Source organism: Onychomys torridus, chromosome 7, assembly GCF_903995425.1.
Source record: "Onychomys torridus chromosome 7, mOncTor1.1, whole genome shotgun sequence".
NCBI classification, from domain to species: Eukaryota; Metazoa; Chordata; class Mammalia; order Rodentia; family Cricetidae; genus Onychomys; species Onychomys torridus.
Genome location: NC_050449.1, coordinates 110,349,984 through 110,376,513, shown reverse-complemented (window position 1 = coordinate 110,376,513; position 26,530 = coordinate 110,349,984). Strand labels below are relative to the sequence as shown.

Sequence of the window (26,530 nt, the reverse complement as noted above, 5' to 3'; positions counted from 1 at the left end):
TGGAAGAGCTAGCTGTTGTCTAGTCTTGGTGTGATGGGAAAGTGCAGGGCTTATCTGAAGTCCTGGCTGGAGTAGTCTGTGAAGCCTGGACCATCTTAGTTAGTAGCTTTAAAGTTGTTCTGGATAAAGATTTTACTGGAAGCTATATCAGGGGCATTCTGAGAAGCTAGGTCACTTGGGCAACTTGTCCTCATTGGTGTCTGGTCTTTTTGTTCTGAAAACACATTAACTTTTAAAGGTAACGTACATATCCACATTAATACAAGTATGGAATGTGCGGTATGCACAAATCATCTAAAAATGATTCTCTGTTCTATGTTTGAGCAGGTAGAAGACATCTGTCAACTTTATAAATCTGTTTGGACTGTATAACCAAACTGTAATATGAATCTCTATCCATACCATATGAAAGGATGGCATATAATAATGTCATGAGGACTCTGTAGCTAACAAGATTATTATTATGTCTCATACAGTCTCAGAGCTGTTTCCATGTCAAGGGATCAGCATATACGTTCCTTCTCCTGTCGTCCTTCCTGGTTTTTTCCTTCATGTCTGTAGCCAAGATTTATAGGTCTCCCTTGGTCAAATCTGATCTTTATTAATTTTGAAGGAATTTCCCCCAACACAACACATATTCTGACTTCCACTCTGAAGTTAAGACATTCTTGAAATATATAGGCTGGTTTAATTCTGTAGGTTTTTTTCCCCACAATCTATTGTCTCGTAGCAGCTGCCACTTTTTTGTTTATTAGTATTAAAAATATTCAAAGTCAACAAAGCACCGTACAGGATCCAGATGCCCTGAGTATTCCCCATCCTTACATAGCTTATTCCTTTTATATTATTTTTGAAAGACTATTAATTTTAAACTATTTTTAAATGACTGTCTATAACCATTTTCACTTTTTTTTTAAATTTTATATTTTTTTAGCACCTAAGCACATTTTTAAGCATACTGTACCTACCTGTTCAGAGGTTTCTTTTTTTGGTCTGGACCTAGCTTTACTATGCAACTGCAGTGTTCTCTGACTGTGTGAACCAAGCCTTAAAGTGACCAACCAGGCAAGAAGGGGTGGTTGCATGCAGAGAGACTATGGACTATGGCTCTGGGAATATGTAGTAAAAAAAAACCCCTTCTGCGCATCTGCAGGCTCCTTTCTCAGCTCTGCTTAGCACATGGCACTGGCAGCTGCCTCTGCCCCCTTTGGGTCTATAGGCACCTAGAGCTAGGTGTCCCAGCTGTGCCTAACCAGCTCTGGGAAATTGCTGAGCAGAGTCTCTGCTAGTGGCAGCCAATTGTTGAGTGCTCATGGAGAGGCCAAAGCAGTCAGGCAGCGACTTTGGTAGTGCTGGCTTGACTTCTTCTGTGTGATTGTGCCATGTGTTAGAGTGCCAAATGTAGTTGGACTTTATTGTTGGACTTTTTCTTGGGGACCTCCAGTTCCCAATTAATATATATAATATATATAATAAATTATATAAAATATATTATATAACATATATATAATAAATTATAAAAGCTTGGCCTTTAACTTAGGCTTGTTCCCATCTAGGTTTTATAACTTAACCTTGTTTCTATTAATCTTCGTTTTGCTTTATACCTTCCATTTTGTATGTCTGTCTTCCTCCCTGTCTGTCTGGTGTCTCCTTGTGCACCTAGATTTATCCCGAGATCTTCTGCCCAGAAGTCCTGCTTAACCTCTCCTGCCTAGCTATTGGCCATTCAGCTTTTTATTAAGCCAATCACAGTGACATATCTTCACATAGTGTAAACAAATATCCTGCAACAGGCCACACATTTCTCCACTCCTCAATCTTGTCTCCCTTAAGCTGTTCCTTAAAGTTGGGTTCTGTTAAGACTTTTAAATCTAAGTGTAGTTTTTAACCCACGGATTAAATAACTACAGATCTAATTTTTCTGCTTTCCCTCGTGTCCTAAATAGAACTTTTTCCTCCCCTTGGTTCAGACTGTGTTATGTGGCTTGAATTACAGTTTTCTATAGTGTAGCGTCGTCTATCTCCTAACTAACTCTAGTTATTTTCCAAATAAGTTTTTTTTTTTTTTTTTTTTCCTGTTGGATCCATACATCTCTTCCTTTGGGCTAGTGGAAGCCCTCACCATTTCTTGCTTAAATAATATTAGTGATCCAACTTTAAAAACCTTTCTGTCCCTTTCAATCTACCTGCCATACACCACCAGTCATTCAAGAGTCTTCTGTTTGCAGTTAGTCCTGTCCTATTGCTTTTGGGATAGATTGTTGTAGATTGGCATAAGTGGTCCATCATAATTAGGTCTCTGCGCATTCTGTTTCTTGGGTTCTTTATGCTATGTGCATAATTCACTATGGGAGTACCAGTCCACTTGAAGTGACCTGTGCATATCATTCTGCCTTCACATGCGCTTTTCAACATGACCTTTTGTTGTATTTCTGTGTCCCTGCAAAACTCAAGCATGTTTCCATGTCCGTCTTTGCACTTTTTATATTTTGTCTTAGTCCAGACTTTGCCTCTTAAGCCATGGGCTCCTGGAATGTAGCATCATTTGTTCTATTCTGTGATAAGACTAAACTTAAGACTTTATATTACTATGCATTTTATTAATTACATTTTAAAAATCTTTAGTTCTAATTTTACTAGTTCATTAATGTTTATTGTGCCTTGCTGACTATTACTGAATGTCAACTTCTCAAGATTTAATCTCATGAATATCTGAATTTTATTAAGGTTTATAATGTATCTATTTTGAAATATTTTAATTTACTCCTTGTAGCTATAATGATCCAGCCTTCTATGAAGAATGCAAACTGGAATATCTCAAGGAAAGGGAAGAATTCAGAAAAACAGGAGTTCCTACTAAGAAGAGGCTGCAGAGGCTTCCTACAAGCATGTAGGTCAATGAGTCCAGGAAGTCACATCTTAATGGAAGCCACTTGTTAATATAAGCCAAAAATGATGGACCGAAACAATGTTTGCTCACCCTAATCATGAAAATACTTCTTTTTATGAAATAAAAATCTTTATTTCAGAGTTCTAGTTTATTAAATATGGGATAGGAGGAAAACTAAATGGGATGTCTTCCTGAAACAAATGTTTTTTAAACCAAGTCCTTCCACAACTGCAGTCAGTGCTAATGGTTTTAGGATTCCATGTGCATTAGCTTCTTCTGATTATGCAGGCTGATGGCTAGTGCAGGGTAAAAGTACTAAATAAAGCAGAGGAACCAACAGCCTTCAACCTTCTCATACAAATCACAACAGCTGTGAGCCAGAGCTCTTCTTCATTCCAGCACTTAGTATGCTACTGTGGACATCAGTTTCAGTGACTTACAACTTACCCAGCTTTGCAGAATATGGGGCATGTAGGCAGGGCTTCAGGCTTGACATGGGCTTATTTTGAAAACAGAGATGAGGTTGGGTGAATTAATTTTCTGAAACCCTTGATGGCAAAGTTTCTGCACTATGTTTCTTGATCTTTTCAACTTTGTATAATCTGATTTTAAGAAGTTGTCATGTTAAGTGTGAACTCTGTTTTGTAACACTGGGGATTCAGGAGGAACTGTGGTTTTTGCTCCAGTGTGTTAATTTGGGCCTAGCCTGGCCCCTTCCCCCCCCTTTTAAGTTGTTTTCTTAAACAGGAAGGTAAGATTTAGCTTTTGCTCCAGTCCCGTGAAAAGTTTTTCTCGTTCAAATGAAATGAGCTATGAATGCATGTTAATTTTCACACAGTACTCACCAAAGAACTATTTTACTTTGTTTGAAACTCAAAGAATCAAACCACAGATCAACAAAAGGTGGCCAGAGGCCAAAACAGAGCAACCAAACACAGTTAAGTCTAGAGATTGCAGCTGGGAAGAGGCAGATACCCTGTTACTCCTGTGCAGGCCTGTGGCATTGGTGCATTTTGTAATGCACACGACTACACTTCTTGTTTTCAGTGACTCAGAGGTGTACAGCAGTTACTGCAAGAAGCAAGTGAAGTAGTGACAAGAGTTTTGTTGTGTGTCACACAAGCCATAGGTACTAAACAAACAATGTTCACATTTACCCTGTGAACCTGCTGCAGGCAGATGTGTCTTTGGTATACTGAGTTTCAACTGTTGCAGGCTCATAGGGCAGGTTTATTCTTGACCTACATATGCATTCAGTTTTAATTTGGCCTCAAGTCAATACAAGAATCTTTAGATATGTGTTTTCTCAGGCTAATAAGGGATCAAGAAGAAGGAACAGGTGGCTGTTCATTATATTCTTTATATTATTGAGTTACAGGTGTGCTTAACTGGATCTCCTCACCAAAAGAAATCTAGCTATTACAGAAAATGTTAAGGGAAGCTCTTTGGAGTGTTAGCTAATATGAAAAGGGCCAACAAAAATGTCAATTTTAATGAGTCACAAAATACAGATGGTACCATGTCACCTCTTCAACCACAGGGTTGACTAAGTGTGTACTTAAACATTTTCTGACAAGGTAAAAATGGCTTGGGGTTCATCTTTTCTAGCTATGGAGTCTCACGCAGGTCATTAACACTTTAACTGTTAAGAACATCAATCAAACTGCTCTAGCATTCCTTTTTGATAACTGTTACTACTGGGTAGAGGCAATATGTTTGAGAAATAAAAATACTAGACTTTGGAAATATACATAGGCAAGGACAGTATTTCACATCCAATTCCATTTTAAAAACAAAAATAATTTTAATTAAAACAATTTCTTGGCATTGTTCAAAACATTATAAGACTCTCTTTACAAAGGAAAACTTCTAATCTTGGTTTTAAAAAAGGCAAACCAATAAGCTACGTTAGACATGAGATGATAGACAGCCTCTGCAGCCACATGAGAAATGAATCTGCTTTCTTATTACACAGGTAGTTAGTTCCTTCAGGTAAAGCCTGGAGTCTATTTGTTTTATGCATATTGGGTCTTGTTATATTACTTGACAGGAGCCTGTACTCCCTTGAGTCAGCTGTGTTCATTGGTCAGAACACATTCCAGCATCTGACATCAATTCCATTAATCATGGACAGGCATGAATAAGTGAGTGAGATAATACCAATACAAAAATAACTGGTGAAGAGTGAGCACTGTTGGGCTATGTATGATATTCATACACATGAGATCTGAGATCCTTTAAATTCAGGATATCTGAAAAACCATTTAGAAAAGGATAGTCTTACATCAAACAGGTAACACATGATTACTGATACTCTTAATGCTTCAACCCTGAAGGAATTTAGATGAATGTCTACATGAAGCCATCTTTGTTATTCTTTACTTATTTACAAGTGACTTACCAATTAGAATGAATTTGGAGACATTTCATAATTAGACAGCACAAAATTTAGTTCTAGATGCAGTTAATTAAAAATCACTTTCTCAGATGTCACAGTCCAACTGTACAAGCTGCTCTGTAAAACAAACAGCTGTCCTGCTGAAAATGATGACACGGCGATACAAGTGGAGCTCATGAATCACTGAAGAGACTGCCTGTGAGATGCTCTTCCCACTTTCAACTACATGTGTAAAGTGTATATAGTTGTTTCACATACCATATCATTTTTAACTATTTAGGATTTGAATATACTGGGAAAAAGTTGGCTTCAATGGTTGTTAGTTCAAGTCTTAGAATTCAAATTGCATTTTAAAATTGTATACACATTTTACTTAAAAATGATTTTACATCTTAAAACACAATAGAATAGAGATGTAATAACCTACTTTTTATTCCACTATTTCAAATCTTTATGCATCAGGAATTCACAGAAGCACAACCTATTCACACTGCCCATTTGTTTCTCAATACAATCTGAACCAGCAGACATGGTTTTTCTTTTGTATTAAAGACTGCTTTTTATTTAGTGAATAGGTATTTAGGCAGGTGACATACTTTATAAAACCATGTCTAAAATTTCCATTTCTATTCTTAATCCAAGAAGCAAAGTACTTTCATTGTTACCAAAGGTACAGCTGGAGGTTCTCATACTGGAAATCCAACTACATAATGTTGTATAGAATGTACAAATGTACATACTGGCGAACTCTGCAAGATTGTAATCAAAGTCCACTTCCAGTCTGAATAATCTCTTGGGAGAACCAGTGAAAGTTATTGTCCTCCTGTTCAAATCAAGAGTCCCATCAAATTAACTTTTGTAAAGGCAGTTCTGATTATGTTGATCCAAGTAATGCAGTGGTGGCAGGTTAGCTAAAGGGAAGGTTTTGCTTTTATTTTCACCAAATGCTGTCTCACTTGATTTAGGAGGACTTGGGAACACCCAGGAATTATCTTCCAGAGAATTTCTGCCATAAGAATGGTGCTCCTGAAAGTCCATCCCATCATTAGGAATCAGTCTCTCATTATCCGTCCATGACTGAAGAACAGCTTTGTCTGATAAAACCTTTACATCTCCTGCTAAAGGGGAGGATGGAGCATAACAAGTAGCTTTGCCATTTGGTGACAAAGGGGGATGTCTTTTGTATGTTGCAGTGAAATTTGTCAAGTGCAATTTCGCGCTGTCTCTCCCAAGGTCTTCAACACATCCTGCTGGGGTGCAGGCTAAAAAGAAAGCATAGGCTGAGTGTCAGTTTTCTAGCCTTTCTGACTGTAAACATGTCACATACCAGTTTTACAATTGACACTAAAATGAACATTTCTAATTTAGTATGATCATTGGGAAACTGATTTGGAGACACTTAACATTTGAATTCTGATAGATCACATACTTACTGACACTGACTTAAGGTCATTCACTAAACTGCTTCATCTGCAAAATGGATGTAGGAATGAATCCCTTCCTGCTGTGTCCTCCTGCTGATAAAGAGTCTACATGGTGTAAAAAATGTCATCTCTTTACAAGGCGAAGACAAGTAAACCTCTTGGCCTTTAATGTGGCTAGTGAGGGTTTTAGATCATATTGGTGTTAGTGGAGACTGAGAAAGTCATTAAGAAATTAGTAGGTTTTAAATATATTCTTTTGCTTATTCAAACTTCCCCATGGGAGAGAGTCCAAAAGTAACTTATTTTTATAAATATACTTTGAAATCTGAAAAGTCAAATGAAATTTTAACAAATATTCGGAAGCTTTTATAGATAAAGTAGTTGAAATGGAAGCTGTAAGTTCAATTTCTCGTAATAAATATAATGGTGAACATATTTCTACTTTGGTCAACTTAAAAAGGAAATTAGGTCTTTCATACATACAGTGGCTTAGAAAACACTGCTATGAGGTTATTACAGCTACAGCAGTGTACAGGCAACAGTAGCATCTTTTATTCTCATCCAGTCTTGCCACAGGTGAAAGCTACACTTTTTTCTCAACCTACGGCCGACCATATTGAAGGCTCTATGCAACCTAGTATTTTATTTTTACGTGTGTATGTTTGTGGGCATGAGAATGCAGGCACACGCATGAGCATAAAGGTCAGAGGACAACTTTCTGGAGTTGGTTCTTTGCTTCCACTCTGAGTTCCAGATGAACAGGTCCTCAAGCTTATAGGTGAACCCTTCCACTTGCTGAGCCCACTCATGTAACTGTAGAAGAAACAAACTGAAACGTTTGGGTGAGACAGTAGTAAGGGTAAATAGAGTGAAAAAACTGAAAGTAATTAATTCTTCTGGACAATAGTGATGGGCAGGTCAAAAGTAATTGAGCCATAACCCTTCTACTTAAAACAGTGAGCTTTAGGGACTGGTGACTACTGGTCACTTAGACTTAACTTTGTCCAAGGAAATGTTCCAGAAAATGTTCTAGAAACTGATAGTGCAAAGGCATCAAAAGTCTGTGTTCTCAGCCAATTAAGAAGGAAGACTGTAGTAGAATATATTAAGGTGTGTTACTTTTATTCATGTTGCATTTGTTTAATTCTGTGAAGATGTGTTACTGTGCCTGTGTAAAGAATAAAGAACAAATAAAGTTCTTTTCTAATAAAGAACTGGCTAATAGCAAGGCAGGAGAAAGGATAGAAGGGACTGGCAGGCAGACAATATATGTAGAAAGAGAAAACTTCTGGAGGGATTGAAGATCTAGCAGCCAGAGGAGGAGGACGACTACAGGGGCCACCCACCCAGCTATACAGCAAGCCATGGTATAAGGGTAGGATTTACAGAAGTTAGAGAAAAGGAAAAGCCCTGAGGTAAAAGGTAGTTGGAGTAAGTTAAGGAAATCTGGCAAGAAACTAAGCCAAGGTAAGGCCAAACATTCCTAAGTAATAATATGACTCTGAATCCCCAACAATAGAAGACAGGATGGAAAGAGCTCTTCTTTATTCTGCTGTGGAACACACTGTTTGTGTGAGCAGTTGTATTAACAGCTTGCTCCACAATAGCTGCGTCAGATTAAGGAGAAGTCTTATTTCTGCCATCCACATATGGATCTCCATAAGCAATCTTAACTACTGAAAAACAAGGGCAAGGGGAATCATAAATTGAGCTGTGTTTGCTTAATACCACATTAATTTGCCTGATTCTTAAGTACCCAACACTGCAGAAAGCAAAAGAAACTTTAAATTGTGTGTGTGTGTGTGTGTGTGTGTGTGTGTTTCCCTTAGAAACACTCCTGAGAATATTTATAAAACAATTTTCTTGTTCTTCTTTAGGACAATCAGAGGTGCAAATAACAATTTTAAAGTAGATGCTGGTCACTTTTCAAAGTGACATCACATTCCTTTGACAAGTCAAATTTAAGATTAAATGCATACTGTATGTTTCAGATGTAAACCTATCATGCAATGTGAGGTGCAAACACACTCATTGTTTTCTACGATACAAAAACAGCGCTGGCAAAAGGACCTGCTACTAGCTAACATAATACCCAAAAGCTTTAGTCAAATATTGGTTATAAAAAGAAAGCAATGAAAAATTTTGGTTGAGTCTGCCTTCAAATCAGACATCCTGTATAGAAAGGAAAGTCTATAAAAAGATGTCAAGAACTAAATGAATCGATCGGAGTTGTTTTGAAAATAAAAAGCTAGGTCTTTGGTATACTTGATAGTACTGAAACGAAACTGGAGTTCTTTTCAAATATATATAGTTGTGGTAAAAAGCCAACTAGAGCAAACCTAACACCTTGGCCTTACACATATAAGCAACACTCGCCTGAGAAAAGCCACAAGGGGAAAAGAATATAGTAGTGAAGAAAAATACCAGCAACACTTTTATGTGTGAAGCTGGCCAGCTAGAGACTGAGGCCAAAGCAGGGAATGGGTGTGCAGTGGAGACTGTGTATCGGAGTCACAGGATGAGATTGGTAAGATAAAGTAGCTAGCTGCTCTTGAGGCAGGTTGGATGGATGCAGCGCTTCCAGCCAGCAGTGACTTGCCTTTCTTGATGGCAGCTGAGGCTTTCAGTTTTCTTAGTAGTTCTGCTTGCACTTGTGTCACCAGATGCAAGTTAGACATCTCCCTCTTCAGTTCCCAGTATGCATGCTGCATATTATCACTGCAACGGAATTTTAAAAACAAGTTATACTGCACTGGGCCTTTTGATGCCTAAAGGGGAATAACCAAAGAAATAAGCAGGTTTATATGTATAGTTTTATGAGAATATAAATGAAACTAAAAAATAATTAATTGGAATATAAGTGAAAAACACCTAGAGATAACATTACCTCAATTTCAAATAATAACTACTATAACAAACAGATTATGGTAACACTCTAACCAGTGGATTTCTTACTGTCTCTTAGAACCAAGGATTTATTTTAGCCAATAATGTGCAGTACTGTTAATATAATTAGTAACTAGTATGGAGTTATGTTCTTCCTTTGTCAATCTGATCAAGAATAAAATTACATTCATTCATGTATGGTCTTTGAATTTGTCTTTATCTTTGGATTGTTTTGACACTGTGAAATGAAGAGATGAGTAGATACCCAAGACCACATTAAGACAAAATTGAGGTTTCATGCATTACATTCTTTATGTCTGACTGGGCTGTCTCATACTGTTGGTTCTAAACCAATGTGACATGACAGCACAAGACATGAGGAGTCACATGATTTCCTCATAACTAAGCAGCAGCTAGAGAAGCAGATTACAGGAAACAAAACTTCAAAATGCCTTTCTGTAGTTTTATAATTAAAAGGATTTTACCTCAAAATCTGAAAACTGTTTTAGATTGAATTTTAAAAGCTTTTATTTTCCATTAAATACTCTTAGGCTCATGATTTTCTTTAGGTTCTTAATTGCCAACTAAATGAACTGCAATATTTAGCACATACTCTTGCTTTACTGCACAGTAATACAGGAATTAGTCAATGTAAGAACTGACTTCATAATATTAGAACCACCACTATTACAGGTTCAAGAATGTAAGTGGTATGGAAATAAAACTCAACAAACATGCTATTTCATGCTTCAATTTTTTTTCTATCTAATACATAACTTAAACTTCAAAGGAATAACTTTGAAATCTGAATCTAGTATCTAATTACAGAAGCAACAGATATTTAAAACCAATTATGTTAAATTATGTGAAGTAAATTTTTACCTCTTTGACGGAGTATTTCTAGCCTACTTGGACTGCAATTCTTATATTATAAACAGTACAGCAAACTATGCTGCTTTGAAAAACCTAGTATTTTAAGTACCATTGGTTAATCTCTGGTATATTTAACCAGCTCTACTTCAGAACCAGTAACCACTGGAAATGCTGTTTACAATGACTGTTTCATAATGAAATCTGTCTACAATGTGAAGAAAATTTCCTGTTCCATGTATAATTCTGGGCATTGGATATTTTTCAAAGAGTCACTCAAATCATAAAGCAGCAAATTAAGCACTGTACATGTGCTAATTCAGGCACACAATCATGAATAATATAGTTTGTGAATAATTTATTATTGTTATAAGATGGTGAATCTGTACCTGACTTAAAAAAAGAAAATATTCATGATGACAGTTGGGTACTCAAACACCAAATACATGTCAAGTAAAAGATGATTATAAAGGTATTAGTATCAATACCTAAAGTACATTTTAAAAATTCAATTTATTGAAGATTGTTTAATAATTGGACAAGATGAAACTAGAGCACCAAAATTACCGTTTTGTCCTTTGCTTTTAGTGTCACCTACACTAAAACTAAAGATTAAAAAGATACATAAGATTGTGCATGAGAAATACCTAAGAAATGGCTCAGTGGTTCAAGAGTGCTTACTGTTCTTGCAGAGGACCAGGATTTAGTTCTGAGCATCCAACTACCTGTAACTCCAGTTCCAGGGACCCAATGCCCTCCCTCTGGCCCCCACAGGCTCTTGCACACCCATAATCGCCATAAATTCATGCAGGCTCACACAGCATACATGCACATACAAAGATACATTTTAAAACCCTAAGATTATGTGTTGGCAAGTGACCTGAGTTTACCTCCTGGAACCAAGGTAAGAGTGAAGCTGACAACTGTACTAAGTTATCTCTGACACCACACAGGCTCTGTGGCACATGTCCATACCATCACCCCAATCTCTAAGATTATTGCTATTTACAACTCTTCCTCTTGTGGATAACAACTCAAAGTCTTATAGTCTTTAAAGTATGTGAAAATGTTTGGTAATTATGTGTGTGAATAAATGTTGAAGCCATTAAATAAGAAATGAAAAGGCAAGTTATCTCTGAAATTCTTAATAGGGTTCTTAATAGTGTTTTTGAGGCTATGCATGGATTGCCTATCATTTTGCCCTACTTTCTTAATTGGGAGTGTAAACCTAACTTGCTTTCAATGACATTAAAAAAAAAATTCATGTATACAGTTGCCTCTAAAGAACTTATATAGCAGTTTGAGTCCTAAAATGATAATCACTCTACTTGAGAGCCCTGAAAAACAACACAGAATAACGATGGCTAAGCATTCATTATGTGCTAAGCACTTAACCACATTCTCATATCATCCTGGCAAAATGGCTGTGTGGGCTAGTTTTGTGTTAACTTGACACAAGCTAGAGTCATTGGAGAGGAGGGAGCCTCAATTGAAAACAATGCCTCCATATGACCAGGTTGAAAGGCATTTTCTTAATTAGTGATTGGTGTGAGAGGGTCCAATCCATTGTGGGTTGGGGCCACCTCTGGGAAGGTTGTCCTGGGTTCTGTAAGAAAGCGGGCTGGGCAAGCCATGGGGCAAACCAGTAAGCAGCCTCCTTTATGAGACCATAAAGCATCAGCTCCTGCCTCTAGGATTCTGCCCTGTTTAAAGTACTGTCCTGAATTCTTTGATTATGAACAGTGATGTGGAAGTATAAACCAAATAAGCCCTCTCCTCCCCAAGTTCCTTTGGTCATGGTGTTTCATCACAGCAACAGTAACCACAAAATATGCTTAGTCTGAGTACAAACTTTCACCCCTCTATCTTTGGCATTCTGGAACTCTTTTGTCTGCATCCTAAGAAAGCATTATATGTCCTGTTTAGAGAATACTGAGAAGTCCTGTTCTCTTGACCAACACTATTTCTCAACCTTTTTGTAAATGAAATGAACAATGCTCATGAAAACAAAACAAAACAAACCCCAAAACTACTCATCTTTGATTCTACTTTATATATATAAAATTTTCTTTAGCCTTTGAAAATTTACTACATTCCCTTAAAGCAGCAGTTTTCAACCTTGGAGTCCTGACATACCATATATTTACATTACAATTCATAACAGTAGCAAAATCACAGTTATGAAGTAGCAGCAAAATAATTTCATGGTTGGGGGGTGTCGCCACAATCAAGGAACTGTATTAAAGGGTTGAAGGATTAGTAAGGTTGAAAACTACTGCCTTAAAGGAATTAAAATTAAAGTATGGTATTTGTTACAGAATTAAAAGATGTGTACTTTGACAACTCTAATTTCTCTAAAACAAATGTCTTTCAAATTTTGTTGATAAGTATAGCAGAGTCGATCAGGTTAAGCCTACTGGTAACTGTTAAATCATTTTTATAAATGTATTATGACCAGAGATTAGAGCCAGCACCAGAGTATTTGCTGCTCTTCACGTTAAACCACATCTTAAAGGTAGAAAGCACACAGGAGACCTGTGGAGAAGGCCCTGGTGTGGGCCATGCTCCTCTCTCAGCAAGCTGGGTCTGATGAGATCTCTGTCCTGCAGAATGTCTTCCTGAGATGGCCCCTGTCATGTGTTTAACAAAGAAAAAGAAAGGAATTAGTTCCATTTCTCAGCTTTTTCATCATCACATATGTTTCAACATACACAGAATATATTTGTAAGTGTATAAAGTGTAAGACTAGATTTCAGACTCAATTTTAATGAAATACTGCCACCTATCCCCAAAATGTCTAAATCACTTTCAGTTGGAGTGTTCATTCATGCTTTCATTTTCTTTAAAACATGTTCTCATGAATCTGGAATCATATAAAACAAAACATATCGGAAGTGTAACATATCCATCACATTACTGTTTCAGGTGTAGCTGCAAGAATTCTATGGAAAATAGGAGTTTCTTTGGTATTTCTTATTTCTGTACCAAAAAAAAAAAAACAGCAAAAAATTGAGACAAGTTACTGTTTTAACCATCGAACCATCCCTCCCGCTCCAAATTTATTTACTTTTATCTTATGTGCATTGGTGTTTTGCCTGCATGTATGCCTGTGTGAGGGTGTTGGGTCCACTGGAACTGGAGTTACAGATAGTTGTGACCCAACATGTAGTGCTGGGAATTGAACCCAGGTCCTTTGGAAGAGCAGTCAGTGCTCTTAACCAGTTACCATTTAAGACAGCATACATTTCCTCATAAAATGACTGACCTGGCAAGAATTCTCCTGTGTGTCCAAATACTCTAGTCTATTTTCAAAAACTGTACAAGCCATTGATTCCAATTTCAGGAAATGTATTTATATCTTAAAAAAGGCAAAACAAGACCATGAACTATGCTTGAATACTGTTCTCACTTGATAATGCTGTTGAGTTTTATTTTCATGAAATGCACATGGACCCACTGGTTTCACTTTTTCTTGCTGTGGCCAAAGAGGAGAGACTGAATAGGTTACATACACTGTATTATTTTTAACAAACACCGTGTTACATTAGAAAGAACCATTTTCAGTAAATGGAGCAGAGGTTTCTAGTTGTCTCCACTGGGCTTGTTCTCATCTTCTTCACTGATAACAGAAAGTTTGATTTGGGGTTTGGCACTATGTCATCAGCTCAAGACTATGCTTCCCACACTCCCTTTCAAGGTCTGGCCTTGGCAAGAGCTTCTTAAAGTCCCCACACCTTTTACAGTTTTAATTATTTATATTGTAGGTTTGACAAAATAAAACTAAACAAAACAACCAACCAACCAAAAAACCCCACACCTATAAAAAATACTTTTAAATAAATCTAATATATTCAGGATCTTCTGTGTCATACTGGTTCACAATGCATTTTCAATCAAGAGCTTATAACAAGCATTAATCTCACAGGTATTAATTTATCAGCAGGAACTGCTGGTATAGGCTGAAAAATAAAAATTTACTATTCAGTATTACTTACATAACATAAATTATAAACCAAGCCGGTAGCTCACTCTCATAATCCCAATCCCTGGAGACTGAGGAGGAATACCATAAATTGTGGACAGCCTCGGCCACAGAGTGAGTTCTGGGCTAACGTGGGATAAAGAGTAAGGCTCTGTCTCAAAAACTACCATCTAAATGCTATGTTTTAGTGTAACAATGAAAATCTGTTAGGACTTCCCACACACCCCACATTTGATGCATCACAGTCTAGGATTGAAAACAGTTGGGTCCCTTGAATTTCCTGTGACAAACTGCAGTGTGGACAGCCTATAGAGGAGAGACAGAATGAGCAATTAATCAGGGAGGTCTGACCACTTGCATTGGAGGCATCTTTGGGTTGTTCTTTACTGGTATCCAGAGGAAATAAAACTATCCTCAGAACCCCTTTAGTTTGTATCATTGATTAAAAAAATAGGCTCCTCAGTGTATACTTAAAACATGTATGTTTACTGGAAATCTTCTCTTTAAAGCAGACAATACAAAATAAATCTTGTTATGATAAGAAAGTAGTTTTACATTTACTGACATGGCAGAAAAGTTGAATCCAAACCAGCAAAAATAAAAATCCTCAAAAGGATTGTCCCTAACATGCAAAAACTCCTCATAGCAAGTAAGCAGGCTGAACTGTTCTGAATACCGCATTATGGGAATTCACTTCAGGTTCCCCATGTCCCAGCAATACAGCCTTCCTGGAACCTTTAATACACCACACAACACTAGGACTCCACAATGGTGTTTATTTTGATCTACTGCTTTTTGTACCACTTTGGCTGTCTGAATTCTTAGCATCAACTGTTCTGAATGTAGATGGCTAGGATAAGATGCTGGAAAAGCCCCAGCAGAGCTGCTTCTGAAATGCTGCTGACCTTCCTAACAACAAACACAAGTAGCCAAGTTTGCTGCTAACAGTTAAAAGCAGAGCACTACTAGTATGATGTATCACATGAAATAATGTCTTAGCATTTAAAAAACACAGCCGAGTAGATACAAGTTATTCGTGTGAACAGAAACTTCTTTCTTCAGATCATTCTTATGTTTCTATATCCAAGAAGATTCTAATCAGATTTAAAAGTACATAAAACATCATGGTTTTAAAAGTTTCTTGTACTTTTAATAACCTGTTTCTATGAACTGCTAGCATGATAGATATAAACTAAAAGCTTATTTATTCCCTAGCACCACCTAGTGGAACAGAGTAAGTAATAAGAACCACAACTTGACTGCCCCTTACACACACACACACACACACACACACACACATACACACACACACAGTCTTCCTGAATTATTCTAAATATATTTCTGTTGGTTTTAATGTACGTACTGAATATACTGTCCAGGTGCTATGCTAATTTCTTTATACAACCCCTGACTTAACATTTAGGAAAACAGAGATATTTACCGCCCACAGAAAATAAATTTCCTAAAAGTTAAAGGACATCCCTAATTTCCATATTTAATAAAAACACAATGATAAGCCAAATTCCCATGGTCACATGGCACTGTTTCTCACTCTACAGTGAGAAACTCTCATGTATAAAATGCAAACATTTATTTTTTCCACTTCCCAGTTTGATGAAGGTGGATTTAAATTCCTCATTACTAGAAAAAGGATAGACAACAAAGTAGTTATCTTTGCTTTTTATACCAACTACAGTTCCTAGGTGACATTGGTAAAATGTCAATGTATAAAAGCTATCAAATTATTTCCCTCCAAAAACAGTTTATACACTGACAATGATTGCCAACTTCAGAGTGCAAATCTCTTGCAAGCAAGCAGATGTTTTAAAGGGATGCATTTGTGGCTGTGGTACAGCTCACGGAACAGAATGCTGAGGTCTGAAACAATGGTGGTGTGTAGGCAAATTCAAGTTTAAGGTGAGGCAGTAATGTCTGGTGCACTCAAGTAACTGAGACAGGAACCATTTGGGCTTTAAGCCAAACAGACACCAGTTTTTGTGGCACTTTTATCAGGTTCAGGGTTTCCAATATGGTTTCTCACTGTCCAGTGCAGGTGAATTAGGATAAAGCAGAAGCTGTAGTATTCTTCCATGTAGCTCATTCTCAGGTAGTAGTCACTGATAAAAGACTACATCATAGGAGAGAGGTGGGAGCAGCGCCTACGGCATTTGGGATATGGGTACACAGTTAAAAGTAGAGCTACGTGACAGACAGTATGGCAAGGAGCTCCACTTTCAGATGGCGACCCCCGAGGAACATGGACAGGAGTCTATAGAATATGCAAGCAGTATGGTAGGCAAATGGTTGAGGTAAGCATTAAAATACACAAATATAAACTATTTTGGTGCCATTTTCTCATACACCTCAGCTTCATCTGAAAATTCGGCTTTTTCTGAATCCAGGGTAGAGTCACGGTAAAGAGAGCCTAGAGAGGACCCGAGAGGCAGTTTGTGTGAATGGATGACTTTAGGCTAATTGTGCTACAGCAGCAGACTTGGCAGACGCTTTCCTTATTGATGTTCCTAATTCTTGAATTCTCAAATGTTTTCTGAGTCTTCTGGCAATAAACAGGCTATGTAAGGCTTCCTTTGTTAGTGGAAGTTTGGGTCTCCCTCCCATAAGAATTCTATAATGTTGTCTCTTATTTCTAAACTAACCAAATTGTTAGGTTAAAAAACAATGGAAAAGTTAAAACTAAGTTTTCTTTAAAGTTTTTAAACACATTCAAAATGAGAGGAACCCCAAGGAAAGGAAGTTTTGAAAAAACTAAAATAGCCTGTGGTGGTTTGAATGGCCCTCAGGAGCTCTTATACTTGAATGCTGTTAGTACTGTTTGGGAGGGAATGGGAAATGTGGCCTTGTTGGGGGGGGGGGGGGGGGGGATTTGAGGTTTAAAAGCCCATGGGATTCCCAGATAGCTCTCTGCCTTGTGCTTGTGAACCAAATGGAAACTCTCAGCTATTGCTCCAGCACCATCCTGCCTGCCTGCCTGCCTACTGCTATATTTCTGGACATGATGATCATGGATTTAAACCTTCTGGAACCTTGAACCCCCAAATTAAATGCTTTCTTTTATAAATTGCCTTGGTAATGGTGCCTTGCACAATAGAAAAGTAACTAATATATAATCCAATATGTGTGTGTGTGTATATATTTTTTTTAATTTTTTAATTTTTTTGGTTTTTCGCGACAGGGTTTCTCTGTAGCTTTGGAGGTTGTCCTAGACTAGCTCTGTAGACCAGGCTGGACTCGAAATCAGAGATCCACCTGCCTCTGTTTCCCAAGTGCTGGGATTACAGGTGTGTGCCACGACCGCCCGGCTCTAATATATATTTTAAATCAAGTCTTAAAACTATATTCTGTGGTAAGAATGAATGTATAGAGAATATGAAATATTAGTTGCAATGAACATTCTATGGTTATAATTACAGACCTATGATTTAGTACTTAGTGACAAAATCTATATATGATAACCAAAGTACAGGAAGTTTGCAAATGAAGTACCGTCTGTTTGGCTTTCTGTAGCTCTATTGTGAGATGGTTGCATTCTTTCCTCATAAGTTCCAGCTCTTGTTCCAAACTGTGAATCTTCAAGTCATAGCTTAACTTTTCCACTTCCCAGTTTGATGAAGGTGGATTTAAATTCCTCATTACTAGAAAAAGGATAGACAACAAAGTAGTTATCTTTGCTTTTTATACCAACTATAGTTCCTAGGTGACATTGGTAAAATGTCAATAAATAACCAGTTCAAAACATATATAACTACAAAGGCTTAGCATCATGCACTCCACCAAAGTTTGCAATTTGACGGATAGATCTAGAATGCATGTCGAAACAATTTTACTCATAAACACCTGACTATGGAAATTTAATACAGTGAGATCCTACATTATTTTCGACTTAGTCCGTTATTTCTCCATCTCCAAAAAGCCCCAACCATTTACCTGGAAAGATTGCCCATTATTTCTCTACCAAAAGGTCTCCTTTCAACAGGCAGTTCTTTTGGTTGTCTCATGAGACTGTTGATGGCAACAAGACCATTATCTCTAACTCTCAAACAAAATTTCCACTTCAGTATCTCATCTATATATTTCATCAACTTTCAGGGAGAAAACAATATGAGAGACAATGAAGCTACTCCATGACAATGTGTTTAACTGTGGACAATAGGTTTAGTATGAAGGCCAAATCAGGAGATAACAGTGGGGAAGATGGGGTTTCTGTCTTTCCTCTTCTGCTTTATCCATCACACACTACCCTTGAATAAAAACATCACATCTTGTGTGGGAAAAGTACAATTTTCAGCTAAAGAAAAGGTAATAAGATACTGTGTGAAAAAAGAACAGAAAAAATTAAGACTTTATCCTACAGACATAGGAAACTGATTATGATTACAGCACACAAATGCACAGATGGATGAATTCTATGAGAACAGTCATAACAAGTAAGTGGCATACCCTGCTGTGTTTCCACCTCTGTTCTTAGCTGCAGAAGCTCTACTTCTTTAGACTGTAGCTGTTCATTCAATACTTTCAAAGATTCAGTGTTGTCTTTATTCTGGGTTAAGTAGGGAAAATGCCAAATTACAGTCAATAAACTCTCTAGCTTTGTCTCATACCTTACTTTTAGGTCAATGATGAGTAAACCTCATTCTAACTTTTAAAAGCAAGATGGGAAAATGAACCCTGATTCTCACTAACATTTTTGTTTCTCTCTTAGGACATCATTGCTCACTGGATTAGAAACCAAACCAAACCAAACCAAACCCCCACAATGAGTAAATCAGCCTTGTCATGTAACTTTGGAAGTAAATTAGTGGTTCTCAGAAGGCTTTAAGTCCTTAACATTATTAAATACTAAGTATTTATTTTTCTATATTAATGGAAAATATAATTATTAAAATTTTCCATATGCCATGAACATGTATATTTTGTTTAATTAATAAATGTAAATGTTTACCCCTTTAATACTAAACTTCTTGCAAGACAAAATAATTAAAATATAAAGTATTATTTTCAAGTTAACTTACTATTTTCTCCAATTTGTTCTTCAAATTGTCTCTATCAATGCAAACCTCTCGATATGCATGATAGGCCTTATTCACTTGTTCTCGTCCCACAGAACTTGTTTCTTCATCTACTCGAGCTCCAACAAGCTAATAGTATGAAATCAGGGGGGAGAAATTTTCAGTGGGTATTCTGCAGAACCAACTAAGACCATCTTCTGGTGGCTCTACCTCCTACTCTAATTACTGCAATGCAAGCAGAAAGCCTACCTTTACCTACAATTAAATGAATATTTCACTCCCACACAATCTTCATCAACAAGACAAATAATACAGGAAAAAAAAACAAACAAAAAACCAACACTTGTTTTTTGCTCATCAGTAATCTGTGCTTTGTACTATCTGCTTTATAATAAACTTAATCATCACACTATAATACAGTATATTGTCTTGGAAGTGTCTGGGTATTTTCCAAGTCTTCAGTATCTAATTTCTATCATCAGTAAAGGATCAAATCAGACTCAACTTTTTAAGGATTAGACATACCATTTCATTAAACCCTGCATTATTCCAGCAACTGAAATTTAATAGGACTGATGATCACAATGTACAGATTTTGTATGTTAATTACATACTAAATTCCATGATTCTATTGAATTTTAAAAGTATAATTGCCGGGCAGTGGTGGTGCACAGCTTTAATCCCAGCACTTGGGAGGCACAGCCAGGTGGATCTCTGTGAGTTAGAGGCCAGCAAAGCTACACAGAGAAACCCTGTCTCGAAGGAAAAAAAAAACAAAAAAAGCATAACTATTAGTTGTAAAGTTACCTTCAGTAATTTATCTCAATATTAGACAAATAAACTTAATTACTAAGTTAAAATTAATGAGAAGAAATTATAATACTAATAAATGACTTCTTAGTTTTACCATCCCAACAAATTAAATTCTACCTTGCACAGCCTTGACACAAATACAAATCTGATTTGAAGAAATATAAACTAATTAAAACCTTAAAATGCCATAAATAAATGGGCAACCAAGAAAAATTCCAACATATAAAAATCAAGTTAAGTATGATGATTTAGACTGCATTTTAGCTATCTCATATAATATTCAGAAATGTAACATCCAGCATGGAAAAGCACATGTTATTGTCAGCTTAAGAAAATCCAAGAGAATGCAGAAGGGTCTGGTCCTGTGAAGAGCTTGCTAAACACAGTGAAGCAATGTCAAAGAAGGTCCCCCAGTTTGACAGTTTCATTCACTAGTGTGTTATTCTTCTGGACAGACTTGAAAATTCTAATTACATTCATATAACAGGGCTGGGTGAACTGCTTTTTTGGTAAACTGCTGTTGCATAAGTATGAGGACCTGAGTTCAATCCTCATGTTCAAACCCAGATGTGGTGATGGTTACTTATAACCCAGCAATGGGAGACAGGGGCCAGGAGATCCCGAGGCTTCCTAGCCAGGCAGCCTAGTCTAATTAGTAATCCCTATGACCTAGTGTGAGATCCTGTCTCCAAACAGAAAGTGAACAGTTCCTGAGGAACACCACCTGAGGTTGACTTCTGACCTTCAAATACATACAGGTGCATATGCATGTGCGACACACATACACACACACACCAAAACAAAACAAAACTGGCCTCAATACATAGCAATGACAGTAGTCAATCTGAAAAAAAAGGAAAAGAAAATGTTGGGCCAGAAAACCTTCAATTGGTAAAATCCTATTCTACAATATCACTGAGCACAGGGTATAGCTGATGCAACATAGTTTAATGGTAAAGAATTTAGGAACTCTTACTTAGTCTTGGAAGATAGATTAGAAAATAGTTAAAATATCTAATATTTGGAATTTTTTATGTCAAACATAATCAAACAAGGAAAAAAAAACATAAAACAAAATTACCTTTTCTTCCAAAGCTCTTATTCTTTTCTTTAAGAAAGAGTTCTCTTTCTCTGAATCTTTAAGTCTCTTCTTGATGTCTTCATATGCGGTGACAAGGGCAAAATGTGAAGCAACAGATTCCTCTCCTGAGTACACCGAGAGTGGAGTCGCTGTCTCTCTTCTGTGGGCTTTTTCAGGATTCAGAATGCAGATGTCATCTTCTACTAGTGTGTCCATGGCAGCTATGAAGATGAGAGGGGGGAAGGTCACTTGGTCCATGAGCAGGAAGAAAAGTCTATTTACAATGTGAATACTGAAAAAATTTTAAAGGCAACATAGGGCAATTGCTATAAGTACAGCTACCCAGGTCCTAATCCAAGGTTCAGGGGCAGTGTGACTTAAGGCTCAGGAAATATTAATAACCACTTTCATAGTGTAAAGGATGAAAAATAATTCTAGATAAAGCACTTAGATCCATGACTATAAAGTTCTATGAAGGTGTGAAATTAGACTGGCAGTATGGTTTAGCAGTAGAACATTTGCCAAGCATGTAAAGTCCTGAGCTAGATCCCTAGCTAAATAAAAAAACTGCAAACTACTATTTTACTTAAAGAACATTTTATAGATACACACACACACATATATATATATATAATATATATGACATCATATATAATAACTATATATGTAGGTGCTGCAATGCAATCTAATTTTTGGGGGAGGTAAAAACAGTGTCCACACTATTTATCTTATTTAAATAACAATCTTACCCTAAATGGACTGAATTTGAGTATCTTCTAAAATCAGCTAAATCCAAACACTCCAAGCTGCTCCACAAAGGCAAGAAGGTTTTAAAGACCTGAGCTTTTCACACTTTCATTCCAGTGGATGGCCCACATTGTATATGCATATATACAATGAAATATGATCTACCCATATTTCCCCTTCTAATTCTCTCCATATCCCTCAACATGCTCACACTTCATGTCCTTTTTTTTTTTTGAAAACCCATCAAGTGCAATTGTGTTGTCCATATGTGCATACATGTGGGCCATCCACGGGAACACTGGCCATATCCTTAGGAAGAATTGCTTCTGTCTCTCCCTGTCACTCTCCACCTGAGTATGGGGTAAAGCCTAAAGATTATGTCCCCCCACCCACACTGGGATTAAGTTTTGTAAGGTAACAACAGTTGCTATGAGATCATGATTGTATCTAAAAGGCAGCATTTCACAGCCCTTCTCTCCTTCCTTCGGCTCTTCCATTCTTTCTCCCTTTCTACCATGATGTTCTCTGCACCTTGTTGGTGCTGAGATTAATATAGATGTCCCATGCAGGGCTGAGCACTCAAGTCTTTTATTTTCTATTTTCATCACTTTGACCCAGTATGCATCTCTCCAACGACTGCTGGCCACTGCAAAAGGAAATTTCTCTGACCAAGGTTGAGAAAAGCCCAGATCTGCCCGTGCCCTCAAGAGGGTTGAATGGGGGAGTCTGGGTTGAGTGGTCTGGGCCTGGGGAGGATTGGGAAGCTGCTACCTGCCTGCTCTGGGAGATGGGCAGATGGTGGGAGTTGGATCTAGTGGTCAGGCCAAATCTAGGCTCTTTATAAACACTCTGAATGTTGTGATTGTAATTTTTCCCAGTAAGAATCTGGCCAAGGTCGAACTCTATGGTACAATGGCCTAAGATTCAGAAACTCAAATTCTAGTCTATCACCCTGGTTACACCCTAGTCACTTCAACTTTCTGGACCTCAATTTTCATACCAATGCATGGCAGAGCTGGATATATAATGAAGAGACCACTTCATTATATTGTGAAGGCAACTTTTTTGTTGTTGTTGTTGTTTTGTTTTTTCGAGACAGGGTTTCTCTGTGTAGCTTTGCGCCTTTTTCCTGGAACTCACTTGGTAGCCCAGGCTGGCCTCGAACTCACAGAGATCCGCCTGGCTCTGCCTCCCGAGTACTGGGATTAAAGGCGTGCGCCACCACTGCCCGGCTGTGACGGCAACTTTTTAATCCAGCTACAGAACGGGAACCTGAACAGATAAAAAGAAACTCACAGTTGTGCCAGAAACATGCTGACAAGTTAAATATAGCTACACTAAACTTGGCAAGAAAAGAGCTGCCAACACAACAGTCAAGGAGACTGAGGCTTAAAGAGGTGAGTAAATTTGTCTATAATCAACCATACCTGCAGCATGTGACTGAACTGGGATTTGAATTAAGGCCTATTGTGCATTACCTTTACTGTTTAGAATTTCCAGTGGCTTTCTAATCTCTGAAAAGTTAGGATATTTGAGAACCCACTTCATATAGGTCAATTAAACAGTGGGCAAAGAACCAGGAAATAACTAACATGTTACTCCTTTTCTCACTTTAAATAATTAGGGGCAGTAATGGTTTCTGCTTCTTTAAAGGGATTCTCAAGTGCCCTTTTAAAAAGATGTCAACACTTTGTACCTCATCAACCATATGCTCCGTAACTCATTAAGTGTCCAAAAGCTTAAGCAATATCAGATATATAATATGAAAAATGACATTTTCATTTTTATGATCCTGACTCACTGAGATCAGTTTTTATGGCTAAGGAATCTTAGTCCAGAGATCAGTTTTTATGGCTGAGGAAATCTTTTTTTTTTTTTTTTTCCGAGACAGGGTTTCTCTGTGTAGCTTTGCGCCTTTCCTGGAACTCACTTGGTAGCCCAGGCTGGCCTCGAACTCACAGAGATCCACCTAGCTCTGCCTCCTGAGTGCTGGGATTGCACCACCACGGATTCAAGTATAGCCTAGTATGAAGAGCAGCCTTCTTTTCACTCCTCTAAAATAATGTATCTCATGCAACCAAGGACCTACATTAAATATTATTAATAATTATTTTCTAACATGACACATAAATTCAATTTAGGTAAGTGGCATTAAAGTTATGTTGGTCCCATTCAGAGATTTTTTTTACTGCGTATTTCACTCAGTAAGCATGACAATGACCTGTGTTAGCACTGATGAAGCAGTTCTGGTAGAGGTAGTCTAGACACTGTTCTTCACCTAATCTCCTGAAGAGGTCTCACTGCAGCAGTGGCTGTTGGAACTCAGAAATCAGCATGCCTGCTTCCCCAGTGCTGGGATTATTTAAGGCATGTGCCACCATACCCAATGTGTGCTTCATCTTTTAATGAACTGGGTAGTTCTTAAGAATTCTTTAAATCAATGTAAAAACACTCAGATGGGTAAGCACGTCTCAATTTACAGGTGAAGTAATTAAACACGCAAAGGGGTTGCCAACTTCAGAGCCAGCAGAGCTCTTGGAAACTGTATCTGGAAAGTGAGCACTGTACTTAAAGCAGAAGAAAAAAGGGGGGAAGCAAGGGTAAGAGGCTTAACCTTTAACTCGTGTGAAGTGAACAGATGGAAAATTCAATGCCTACATCCCAAGGCTTTTGGTCTAATCCACTGCCGTTTCCCATGACAGCATGCTGGATCTTAGACATTAAACTCTTACATTTGCATGAGAACAAACCGTAGGGTATTCAGTATTTTGTAGTCATCCAGTGAATAATCCCAACTATTCCCAACTTGAGAAGATGGAGTGATCACTGGGTAACAAGAACATTTTTGGAGAACTAGAAATTAAACTGTTTTAAGATTCTGTTTAATCCAATTTAAAATTCAAACGGGGTCAATTTCAACCCTATTACGTCAATGATTTTGATAACTACATTATTTTGTTGTGAACAATTTTATGTTCTGATTTCTAGTAGCTTCCATGGGTATTTTATCTCACTTTCGAGTACTGAGTTCCTCGTGAGGCCTAGAGTTAGCCTACCTTCCAACACAGCCGAAAAACGGGACGGAAACACAGGTTAGACTGATGGTCACTACCCAGACGCCATCGACACTACCCACGTCCCTCTTTCCCTTCCCGATATAAATGCCACCTCGTGCAGGAAATAAAACTGAAAGCATTCCCAGTCAGTCAGAGCACGGACAGAAACTGAGCAATCCATGGGCAGTGAGGGCATAGGAAGAGCCTGTGGTACCGGGGCGGTGGGGACGGCAGGGGCGAGGGATCTCCAGTGGGCCGCTCCGGACCGCAGAGGGGCGCCGGGGGCGGAAGGCGACGCGTGGCCAGGAGACAGCCACGGGGCCGGTCCCGGCTGTCGGCACCCTCCTGGCGAGCGCCAGCGAGCAATCCACTCACCCTGAACCCTGGCTACGAAGGGCCGCCCCCAAGGCCACCGGGTTTCGCTTCCCCAGTGTTTGGAAACCGACTGAAAACAAACCGGGTCGCCAGGGGTCACCACGGGCTTCCGGTTTCCTCGAAGACACCGCCGCTTCCTCCGTCACGGTGGCCGCCACGGGTGCACCGAGGGAGTCCCATGTCTTCGGCGGATCCCGCGGGCCTGCCTGGAGTCGGGAGCCCCGGAGGTCACAGTCAAGCCGAGCAGGAGCGGCCCGGGGCCTCCCGAGCAGGCCCGTTTCCCAGCAGCACGCGCGCCAGCACCGGGGCCGCCGGCGCCCGCGGCCCTCCTGGGGGCGGCGAGGCCGAGAGGGTGGTGAGAGGGCTGTAGAAGGGTCCACGCACGCCCCGCAGCCCACACAGGTGCCGCCGCTGCACACGGGCTGTGTGCCAGCGCAGCGCGACGAAACCGGAAGTGGAACCCGAAGGCTCTGAGGGCACCGCTAAGCGGCGCTCTGGTGGGGAAGGGCGGGGCGTACTACATGTTCCATGAGTCTCTGCGGTGGGCGGGGCGCACTACGAGTCCCAGTGGTCTCCGCGGCAGGAGTGGGATGAGGCGGCGCCGCCGGCCGCGGGGAGGCGGAGTGGAGCTGAGTTAGCGTCGCAGACCGGCTGCTGTTGGGCTGAGGCCCGCGTTCGGGGCGCCCTCTAGCGCGTCCTCTCCACTCAGCGGCCACTCGGGTTCCGTAAGGTGGGTCGGTGCGGCTCCGCTTGGCAGCGCCGGGCTTGGCGGCTGCTAGCCCGAGAGCTGCTGAGCGTCTGGGTCCCTGGAACCCACGCAGGCCCCTTGTTTGGGGTCGCGTGGTGATCTGCCTGGGTATTCTTTGAAGCAAGGTCGCTGTGTAGTTCCCAAGGCCCCTCACTGACTCAGTTGGGGTTCCGGGATACTCTTCAGTGTAGTATGAGAAGAGGGGACAACTTTTGGCTCCTTCTGGCGTCCTT

General features: G+C 38.9%; 3 protein-coding genes across 6 annotated transcripts in view; 2 read left to right on the top strand and 1 right to left on the bottom strand.

The window, feature by feature from the left end:
* Window positions 1–3,030, top strand: part of Cmc1 (C-X9-C motif containing 1) — a 71,014-nt gene extending 67,984 nt beyond the window's left edge. Inside the window, exon 6 of the mRNA XM_036193263.1 lies at window positions 2,774–3,030. Coding sequence (XP_036049156.1) covers window positions 2,774–2,894 — 121 coding nt within the window. The 3' untranslated portion in view covers window positions 2,895–3,030. The remainder of the gene's footprint in view (window positions 1–2,773) is intronic.
* A 1,639-nt stretch (window positions 3,031–4,669) lies between these two features.
* On the bottom strand, window positions 4,670–26,056 carry Azi2 (5-azacytidine induced 2). 3 transcript variants are annotated; one of them, XM_036193257.1, is made up of 8 exons: window positions 25,550–26,056; window positions 21,372–21,592; window positions 19,481–19,606; window positions 18,909–19,008; window positions 17,955–18,103; window positions 13,004–13,098; window positions 9,312–9,430; window positions 4,670–6,550 (listed from the first exon to the last, which is right to left on the bottom strand). In XM_036193257.1, exons 2-8 carry the CDS (start codon window positions 21,585–21,587, stop codon window positions 6,138–6,140), a joined length of 1,218 nt encoding a protein of 405 aa, XP_036049150.1. In that variant the 5' UTR covers window positions 21,588–21,592; window positions 25,550–26,056; the 3' UTR covers window positions 4,670–6,137. The 3 variants fall into 3 exon arrangements, with proteins under 3 accessions (XP_036049150.1, XP_036049151.1, XP_036049152.1); XM_036193258.1 differs by having other exon boundaries at window positions 25,632–26,056; XM_036193259.1 differs by lacking the exon at window positions 25,550–26,056 and adding an exon at window positions 24,049–24,072.
* The window catches only part of Zcwpw2 (zinc finger CW-type and PWWP domain containing 2), a 116,540-nt gene continuing 115,574 nt past the window's right edge, over window positions 25,565–26,530 (top strand). The window contains exon 1 of one of the 2 annotated variants that reach the window (XM_036193260.1): window positions 25,565–26,279. The gene's annotated coding sequence lies outside the window, so the exon portion shown is untranslated. The remainder of the gene's footprint in view (window positions 26,280–26,530) is intronic. The other variant, XM_036193261.1, reaches the window with a different exon arrangement.

Coding starts and splice junctions, on each gene's coding strand:
- Azi2 (XM_036193257.1), bottom strand. CDS start 21,587: ATGGACACACTAGTAGAAGATGACATCTGCATTCTGAATCCTGAAAAA. Junction 19,607..21,371: donor TAAGAGCTTTGGAAGAAAAG/GTAATTTTGTTT, acceptor TCATACTATTAG/CTTGTTGGAGCTCGAGTAGA. Junction 18,104..18,908: donor AGAGGTGGAAACACAGCAGG/GTATGCCACTTA, acceptor TCCTTTTTCTAG/TAATGAGGAATTTAAATCCA.